This window comes from Mauremys reevesii, linkage group 13 (assembly GCF_016161935.1).
Source record: "Mauremys reevesii isolate NIE-2019 linkage group 13, ASM1616193v1, whole genome shotgun sequence".
Classification (NCBI taxonomy): Eukaryota; Metazoa; Chordata; order Testudines; family Geoemydidae; genus Mauremys; species Mauremys reevesii.
Window position 1 is genome coordinate 19,084,274 of NC_052635.1, and position 10,280 is coordinate 19,094,553.

The following is a 10,280-nucleotide window of genomic DNA, read 5'->3' on the forward strand; positions in this document are numbered from 1 at the left end:
TGCCAATTCCAGGGCCTGCTGGTGGGCCTCCCTCTGGAGCTCCAGCTCTCTCCTGTGGTCAGCCTCCCGCTTCTCCATCTCACTCCTGTGGTCAGCCTCTTTGGCTTTTTCTTTTATTTCTATCTCCTTGAGTTTTATTTTTAATTCCTTTTTTTTTTTTTTAATTCCAGTTCTTTTTGTCTTGCTTCCAGTCTAGATGCTTCCTTGGTACTCATTTTTTCTGCTTTCTGGTGTTGGCCACACCCCTTTACAGTTTACTGAACTGGGATGCCTCAGCTTAAGCTGTTTGGTTTACAGTTTCCTACTCTTTCTATTCCCGACTGAATTAAAACAAAACAAAACTTTTCATTTGCAAATGTCTCTTGCTGGTGTTTGCTGGCTGACAAGGGACCAGAAAAACTGGTTTGTAACCTGTCTCTTGCAAACTGCTAATTACCTCCCAGCTAAAGCACAGCTGGAAATGTCCTTCTAACAAAACCTTGTTAGAAAAACCTTTATCTCTGCCCTCAGGGTATGTTTCCTCACTGCTTCCGCGGCATCTCAAAGGAGGAAAAAAAAAATCTGGCTTTTGGTTCCTAAAAAATCCCACCTCTACCACCAAGTACAGCAAAGAGGTAAAATATTGTTCCAGCAAACACACATTTGCAAATACAGAAATCAATCAAAAGACTAATCCGCCTTTCTAATACTTACTATACTGAATAGAAGAGAATATTTCAGGAAGCTTGGAGAGCCTGGATGTACGTCTGGTCTCTCTTAATCCCAAGAGAGAACAACCCCCGCCAACACAGAACCCAAACAAAGACTTCCCTCCACAGAGATCTGAAATTATCTTGTCCCTTGATTGGTCCTCTGGTCAGTTGTCCGTCAGGTTCACTGTGCTTGTTAACCCCTTACACGTAAAAGAGACATTAACCCTTAACTATCTGTTTATGACACTGTGATTGTACAGTTCCCCACCCCACCCCTTGCCCTTTCAGATTCCAAAAAAGTTGTGTCTCTTCAATAAATGAATTTTTGGCTTTGAAAACTGTCTTTATTATTGCAGAAAGTTAAAGATACCGTAGCCCAGGAAAGAAACAGGCACTGCAAATCAGCTTAGGAAACACAGATTCCTACTAACATTGTAACCACTGCACTTCGCTCCCATGCAAGGCACCAAACATTAATGTTGGTTTTCAGCCTCAAATTCCTCCCTCAGGGCATCCCTAATCCTTGCAGCCCTGTGCTGGGCCTCTCTAGTAGCCCTGCTCTCTGGCTGTGCAAATTCAGCCTCCAGGCGTTAAACCTCGGAGGTCCATGCCTGACTCAATCTTTCACCCTTCCCTTCACAAATATTATGGAGGGTACAGCACGCGGATATAACCGCGGGAATGCTGCTTTCCCCCAAGTCCAACTTCCCATACAGAGATCGCCAGTGCCCCTTTAAACGGCCAAAAGTACACTCCACAGTCATTTGGCACCAGCTCAGCCTGTAGTTGAACTGTTCCTTGCTGCTGTCAAGGCTCCCTGTGTACAGTTTCATGAGCCACGGCATTAACGGGTAAGCGGGGTCTCCAAGGATCACAATGGGCACTTCAATGTCCCCTAATGTGATCTTCTGGTCTGGGAAAAAAGTTTCGGCCTGCAGCTTCCTGAAGAGGCCAGCGTTCCGAAAGATGCGTGCGTCATGCACCTTTCCGGGCCAACCTGCATTAATGTCAATGAAACACCCATGGTGATCCACAAGCGCCTGGAGAACCATAGAGAAATACCCCTTCCGATTAATGTACTCGGATGGTAGGTGGGGTGGTGCCAGAATAGGTATGTGTGTCCCATCTATCGCCCCTCCACAGTTAGGGAAACCCATTTGTGCAAAGCCATCCACAATGTCCTGCACGTTCCCCAGAGTCACGGTTCTTCTTAGCAGGATGCGATTAATGGCCCTGCAAACTTGCATCAACATGATTCCAACGGTCGACTTTCCCACTCCAAACTGGTTCGCGACCGACTGGTAACTGTCTGGAGTTGCCAGCTTCCAGATTGCAATAGCCACGCGCTTCTCCAGCGGCAGAGCAGCTCTCAATCTCGTGTCCTTGCGCCGCAGGGTGGGGGCAAGCTCCTCACACAGTCCCATGAAAGTGGCTTTTCTCATCCGAAAGTTCTGCAGCCACTGCTCGTCATCCCAGACTTGCATGACGATGTGATCCCACCAGTCAGTGCTTGTTTCCCGAGCCCAAAAGCGACGTTCCACGGTGCTGAGCATGTCTGTGAATGCCACATGCAATTTCGTGTTGTACGCATTATGCAACTCGCTATCATTGCCGGACTCCTCACTGTCACTTTGGATCTTAAGCAATAGCTCAACTGCCAAACGTGATGTGCTGGCGAGACTCGTCAGCATATTCCTCAGCAGTTCGGGCTCCATTTCCCACAGACCGAAACGGAACACAGAAACCGTGCAAAGATGGCACCAAATGTGGATGGAAACACAGGGATTGCTGGGATGTGAAGCAATGCATCACGGGGCGTTGGGACAGGAACCAGAATGACCCGCACCCTCCGCCCCCTTCCCACAACCCACGGCGCCAGAATGGGATAGCTGCCCATAATGCACCACTCCCAACACCGCTGCAAATGTGGCCACACTGCAGCGCTGGTTGCTGTCAGTGTGGCCACACTGCAGCACTTTCCCTACACAGCTGTATGAAGACAGCTTTAACTCCCAGCGCTGTACAGCTGCAAGTGTAGCCAAACCCTCAGACTAACTGAACACTTGTAACCTTCCTTAGAAGTGACAGTGTTGCATGTGGGGTTGATTGGACCAAACAGTTGGTCTCTTACAGCACAGAATTTTATGAGAATGTTTAATATGGTCCCAGAAGCAGTTAATTTAACAACCACCATATTTTTTAATAACTCATTCTGCCTTACATTAATATCAGGTAAATATAGACACAGAGCCAAATGAAGCCTAATAGAGCTGCTGGAGGAAAAGATCCAGGGCCTAGAGCTGCAGGTGGAAACCCTGATAGAGAACAGAAGGGGGCACAGGGGGGAGCAATGGCAAGCAGTAACTGAGGGGGGGGGGGGGGGGGGGGGGGGGGGGCTGGGCTGAGGGGAAGGGGGACCACCAGAGGAAGCATGTGACCGTGAGAAGCAGGCCAAGGAAAGGAGAGCCAGTGAGGGGGGGAAATTAAAGGAACAGGTTTGAAGGTTTGGAGAATGAGGAAGGGGTACAGCAAGTGGTAACTGACAGTCCATAGATAAAGGGAGGAGTCGATGAAAGTAGCACCAAGTTTGGGCCAGGGAGATACAGGATGGCTTAAGGGGAACCAAGGGATGATAGGAATGTTAGAGGACCGTGCTGTCCCCAGGCGAAGGGCAGGGTCTGTGATTAGGTTGGACAGGCCTGTGACCAGGGCCGATCCGGAGAACAGAGGGGTGTGCTGTCTGGTGGTAAAAAAAATGGGATGGACCTGAGGTTGAAAAGGATCCTAAGAGGAGCGGTAAGAGAACCTTGATCATGTGATCTTCAGTGGGATTCTACCTGTAAGGAGGGCTTTGGGATGTATGGGCACTGGGAGGCTGGGGACAGACAACTGTTCTCAGTAGACTTCTAGGAGGAGGCTGGCTCATCTGATTAAAAAGCTTTTAAACTAGACACTGGGGACAGATTCTAGATCTACAAGTCATACTGGAAGTACTGTGTCCATACCCGGTAAAAAAAAAAGAGGAGAGGAGCCCAACAAAAAAAAAAGGATGAAACGGATATCGAGGAAATAACAGAAACATGGTGGAACGTTTTGCTGACTGGAGTAGTACAGGGGGAAGGGTATGCTGTTTAGGAAAGAGACCGAAAAAAAGGTAGGGGTGGGGGTAGCTGTATATCAATAATGAGAGATGGATAGGGAGCTCTTAATGGAACTGCTTGATCATGGGGACTTTAACTTCCCGGATATAGATTGGGAAAAAAATGCTAAAATAATAATAGGCAGCTTTTTTTTTTCGTGATATAGCTAATGAATTCTTCATCATCATGGTTTTTAGATTTGATTTTGGTGAGTAACGAGGACCTTGTGAGACATTGTTGTAGGGGGGGAACTTGGCTCTCAGATGAGCAAGGGTTTTAGCCATATAAATAGGAAGAAAACCAAGAAAGAAGAAGTGGACCCGCTTAAAAACTTATGGAGTGGAGATTAGGGGATAATCTTGGCACAAATATCAATATCTGAATACTTTGCTTGCCTCTTAATGAGGCTAATGAAGGGCTAGAGGAATAGACTGGAGATTAGCTAATGTAGTTCCTATATTCAAGAAGGAAAAAAAACCCGGGAATTATAGGCCTGTTAGTCTAAACATCTGTGTATATGCAAAGTCATGAAAAAAAAAAAAAAGAGAGAATGGTTTCTTTGAGAGAGTAACAGATTTTTTAGACAATTACTGGTTAAATTGGAAAAGATGGAGATCAGGAGCTGGTTAAAGGAGACTGCAGAGGTGTAGTATTGAAGGGAACTGTCCGTTGGAGGGGGGTACAGTGGAGTTATCTATTTATTGCTGACCTGGGAACCAAGAGTAGGGTGGGCTGATAAGAGGATCGGGATATTCTCCAGAGATTTGGATGACCTTGTAAACTGGAGTATTAGTAACAGGATGAAATTCAGGATGAATTCAAACTAGAACAGGTACAAAGAAGGGCCACTAGAATGATCCGAGGAATGGAGGGCCTTTCGTATGAAAGAGACTTGAGAGGAGCTTTTTTTTTTTTTTCCTTAAAAGAAGGATGAGAGGAGATATGATTACGGTTCCTAACCATCAGGGGAGCAATACTGGAACAGGTAAGGACCTCCACGACTTTAAGATTAAGCTAGATAAGTTTATGGAGATAACGGGCTTTAGTCAATAGGTCAATTATGTGCTGGTATGATGTAACCTTTTCCAGAGGTTTGGGGGAGAGTCTTGCCCGCATGCTCGGTTCAGCTGACCGCCATATTTGGTCGGGGGAAGGAATTTTTTTCCCCAGGAAGATTGGCTCCTCGAAGCATGGGGCAGGGTTCACTTGCTAGGGAGGGTGGATCCCTGCATCTTGCAGGAGGTCAGACTAGATGATCATAATGGTCCCTTCTGATCTTGAATTCTATGATTCTATGATTCTATGATTCTATGAAGCTGCAAATGAGGAAAAAATTGTCACAACCAACTCCTTTCCCCACTTACCTCTAGACAAAACCTCACTGATTTAAGGAACATCTTGTTTTCATCTCCCAAAAAGTATTACTTTTAGGCAGACTTTGCATACTCCTGATGTGCTGAATTCCTTCCTATCTTTATCAGAGGCTCTCAGCACAATATTTTAAAGTCATTTGATTTTTTTAATTTGCAGCTGACCTTCAATGAAGTCAGAGCGATCAAGAAAAAAAATCAATATATCAGTGACTAAGGTTTATCTATGCCGTAGTTTTCCCCAGCACATGAAGGCTTCCATAACAATAGCCTCCCATGGATGATTTCAATGAATAAATCAATCCATCTGTAAACTAGATGGAGAACACAGCCTTAAAATATACTTTAAAAAATGGGAATATAAAGAGATTATTTATGAAAACCATGGCATGAAAAACACTTAGGGGTGAATAAGGGGAGGAGCTAAAAACGTAATTCAGGCAGAACCTACCCTTTCATGTTTCTAGCCCTTCTGTTTGCAAAGAAAACCTTTGGAATGAGACACCAAGGCTGTGCTCAGTTTGCAGACAGACAGTGCCAATGCTTATTCCCCAGCAGCAGGAGAGTGAAACTAAACTGACAGTTGCATTACTGCTCAGTGTTCTGTCATGTCAATTTTATTCTGCTACCTGGGAAAACCTTGAGTAGCAACAGATGCAAGCACTGGAGCACACCCCAAAAAACAGAAGATGGGGAAGATGTAGTAAAAATCAGCCCTGCCTAAACAGTCAGGTCTGGCTAATATGGAGAAGACATCTGGCTTCTCTTCTTTTCAGCAAGGAGAGGTGGGCAGAGGCTCAAGCCCAAGATCAGGCATAACATCCTGGTAGGAACTGGAGCACCCTCCCCAGTACAAGTCAGATAGGGATGAGACTGGACTTCTCAGATATTTGGGCCCTGGACTTCACTTCTCGACTTTCTTCTCTCTTCCCTTTTTTTCCCTCCTATCAATCCCAGGCTGGCAGATTTCTGGCAGCCAAGGTTAAATATCACTCCTTCAAAGAATAATTAGCAGTTTCCTGCACTGCATTGCTTCTCTGATTTAGGAAACTAGAAAACTGGGAAAGAATCCTTTCTGCAAGTAGCCAGTTACTTAACACAGGTGATGTGCAGAAGCCAGTGTTTCCAATATCAGGTTACCAAATTTACAAGCTATTCCCCTATAGGAGTGGAGTTTTAAGATTTTTATCTGCGCGCATTATTTACAACTCAAGCAGGGATAAAGGAACCCTATTACAACTTAATCCATTTCTAATGGAAATTTTCTGCTCACTTTTGAAAGTCCCAGGATCAGTACTGATGGAGATGAAGGCCTGAGAACTGGAATACCAGAAGTTTGTAACCTTAGCTCTTTTGGGAGTTAATTGGGAAAAAAAAACTGACAAAAAAAAGTCAACTAGCACCATTAAACAATCCAAAGAACTGAACAAGAGGTCTGAAGAAATTCAGCAGCAGCAGCCTTAATTACAATCGATTTGCCTGAGCATGAGATAACTTTTGTTAAGGTATGAGGGTATATCTATAGTTAAAATACAAGGGAGGCGCAGCTGCACCACTGTAGGTTAAAGGCTGTTTACACTAGTACTTTTGTTGGTCAGGGGTGTGAAAAACACACACACACACACCCCCCACACACACCAACATAAGCTTCACAGACAAAAGCGCTGGAGCTGACAACGCTATGTAGGAGGGAGACACTGTCCTACCGCCATAACTACCGCCACTCGCTGGGGGTGGTTTAATTATGCCAGCCGGAGAGCTCACTCCCATCAGCACAGAGCAGCTACGCAGGAGACCTTACAGCGGCGCAGTCGCTGCTGTAAGGTCCCTAGTGTAGACACAGCCTCATCAGTGTAAACACTATGCCAAAGGAAGCGGTTCTCCCGTCAGCACACGTACCCGCCTCCCGGGAAGATGAAGGATTATTCCGTGGACTTAACGCTGTCTACGCGGACGGTCTGGACGATATATCACCTCCCTCGCACGCCTGTGACACAACTATACCAGCGTAGGCTCCCAGCACAGACTCGCCCTGAAACTACAGATGCGGTGGAGAGCTACCGCCCATCCCCGCCACTTGCTCGGTCCCCTGCCTCGCTGCTCCCAGGGAGCCGCCGGACTCCCATGGGAAGTTCCCCATTCTCCTGAATCGCGTCCTGCCCTTCGGCCTCACGCCGCCTGGGGAAAGGACCGTCCCCATCTCGGGGCCGGGGAGCGCCTGCCACGGCCACCCCGCCGCCGGGACCACCCCAGCGCAGGCACCGGCTACAAGGCGTCGGGACGCCCGCCCGGCGCGGACCCTGCTGCACAGCGGGCGGGGAGAGCCCAGAGCCCGCACCCCCACCCCAGGCCCGAGCTGCGGAGATCGGCGGTGCCGTCCCCCCCAGTATCTGGGAAGGGGGCGCTCTGCGCCCGGGCCCGCGGAAGAGCCCCGCCCGGCTCTTACCGGGATCGCAGGGGAAGAGGCAGCTCCGGCGCTGACAACAGCATGCGTGAGTGCTGGACGCGCCTGCGCACTGCACGGCAAAGAGCTCGGGACTCCCGCACATGCGCAGAACTGTGGCAGGTCTCCGAACTACAAAGAAGATGGCGGCGGCAGCGCTGAGGGAAAAGGGAAATCGCCTTCTCCCCCAGCCGGACTGAGGCACTGCGAACCGGGGGGCGGGGCTGCGTGGGCAGCGGCTCCTCTTCCCTCGACGCCCCCGGGGCCGGGCTGGAGACACGGTCTAGCAGGGTCGGTCCCGCTGCCGGTCCTGGGTGGCTGTGAGTTCCCCTCACCCCAGCTCGTTGTGGCGCTGGCAGGAAAGACTCCCTGGAACCTTGTCCTGGCTGCGGAGCAGACGCTGAGCCCCCAGTCCATGGCGGCTGGGGTGACTGAATGTTCCGTTTTTAAAAGGACAGTCCTGTTTTTTGGGACTTTTTCTTATCTAGACGCCTATTACCCCCCACCCCCTGTCCTGTTTTTTCACAGTTCCTATCTGGTCACCCTAATCGTGGCCAGGCGCCGCCATCCCCACTTGGCTCTGAGCCCCTGGCCCATCACAGCCCACCTTGGCCTGGCTACGTTCTTCAGGCCTTTGTGCCTTTCTACCTCTGCACGTGGGCACGAACCTGGGGCAACAAGGGAAGGATGACTAGGGGAGAGCACTGCAGTGCGTCTCCTCAGTGACACAGGCCACCGTACAATGGCAGCTCAAGTTTAAGGTCTCGGTGCTTAGCTTTACAGCGCCCCATGGAGTCTCAACAGACTGGTTAAAGCTCAGGGAGAAAGAGCGTGGTCAACAGCTTCACCCCTGTGGCATAGTCAGTGGAATGGACCTCTCAACAATACCAGTCTTTTTGTTTATTGCCTGGGACTGGTCCATGAGGTGGGTATATTAAAAATCCTTCTCTAAAGCACCTAACAGCCTTAATACCTCTACAAGTGCTTAGACCTATTCTGAGCAAGGTTAGATGACATAGGCCATGACTATACCACACTTTCACCATTACAACTTTTGTCACTTTGGGCAGATCTACACTGGGGGGGGAATTGATCTAAGATACACAACTTCAGCTACATGAATAGCGTAGCTGAAATTGAAGTATCTTAGATCGATTTACCTCTCGTCCTCACGGCGCGGGATCGACGTCCGTGGCTCCCCCTGTCGACTCCGCTACCGCCGTTCGCGTTGGTGGAGTTCTGGAGTCGACAGGAGCGCTTTCGGGGATTGATATATCGCGTCTAGATGAGATGCGATATATCTATCCCCGAGAAATCGATCGCTAGCCACCGATACGGCGGGTAGTCTAGACATACCCTTAGGGATCTGAAAAAACACCCCCCAAATGACAAAAGTTATAATGACAAAAAGCGCCAGTGTGGATAGCGCTTAGTCGGTGAGAGACACGCTCCTAGCAACAAAGCTACCACCTCTCATTGGAGGTGGTTTTATTTTGTTGCCAGGAGAGCTTTCTCCCAGTGACAAAGAGTGGCTACACTGTGCATCTTACAACACTGCAGCTATTGTAAGGTGTGCAGTGTATACAGCCATAGTGCTGTAAACACCTACTAGCCTGTGTATACTGGAGCTCCCAACGGTACTGACTCAGAAGGAGCTTAACCCGTGTTAGTCACACTAGGAAATGTTTTAAATTTTTGTGTAGACAATACTATAAATCAGCTATAATTTATGAGGAATGTAGGTGTGCAATGCAGATTACATGGGTTTCAAATACTGGTATCCTCTCTCCTACCCAGCAATGTGAAAGCAAGGCACACTGGGATTTGGAGTCAGTAAGCGGCCCTTCCTCTCAGGGCCATGCAGACCAGCAGCTGGTTTCAGTTAGCCTTTCGGGGCTGGTACGGGGTAAGTACATACCATCACAGTGTTGCAGGAGACTTAAATTGGCAGGAGGAGCATTGTAGTGTGTACACCTCCATTGTTCTGTAGATGAAAGCTGCCTTTTGTTGACAAAACTGTAGTGTAGACAAGACCTTAGGCATCTAAGAACTGGATTCACAAAAGCCAGCAAGCTGAGCAAAGAGCCACCTAAACAAGACAATAGGAAATACCAAAGCCCTGCCCCTCAAAGGGAGTTAGGTGCCTAAATCAGAGGGAAGTGCCTATATTGATTTAGGATTCACAGCCATGAACCCTCTCAGGAAGGTTGGGAGGTCTGAGTAGCTCTTAGCATCTGAGATAGTGATGTTGGACCTGGTGATGAAAGAATCAAGGAGGATGTTGCAACACTTGAGGCAGGAGTAGACTGAGGTATGGAGCAAAGTTATAGAATCATAACATCCCATAATATGCTCAGAGTTTAGCTGATCACCATATTTGGGGTCAGACTGGTGAGTCTAGCCCACATTCGCTCATGATTCTATGTTAGATGGGGTGGGATCTGAGTTACTACAGAGAATTTTTTCCTGTGTGTCTGGCTGGTGAGTCTTGCCCACATGCTCATAACATCCCATCACAGGCCATTGGGCATATTTACCGCTAATTGTCAAAGATCAATTAATAGCCAAAATTAGGCTATCCCATCATACCATCCCCTCCATAAACTTATCAAGCTTAGTCTTGAAGCCAGATACG

At 48.2% G+C, this 10,280-nt stretch overlaps 1 protein-coding gene across 4 annotated transcripts in view; it reads right to left on the minus strand.

Annotated features, from left to right (window-relative positions):
• Positions 1 to 7,787, minus strand: part of NDRG3 (NDRG family member 3) — a 119,372-nt gene extending 111,585 nt beyond the window's left edge. For 2 of the 4 annotated variants that reach the window (XM_039498352.1, XM_039498351.1), the window contains exon 1: positions 7,649 to 7,787. In XM_039498352.1, coding sequence (XP_039354286.1) covers positions 7,649 to 7,692 — 44 coding nt within the window. In that variant the 5' untranslated portion in view covers positions 7,693 to 7,787. The remainder of the gene's footprint in view (positions 1 to 7,648) is intronic. The other 2 variants (XM_039498353.1, XM_039498354.1) reach the window with 2 other exon arrangements.
• Positions 7,788 to 10,280: the final 2,493 nt, after the last annotated feature.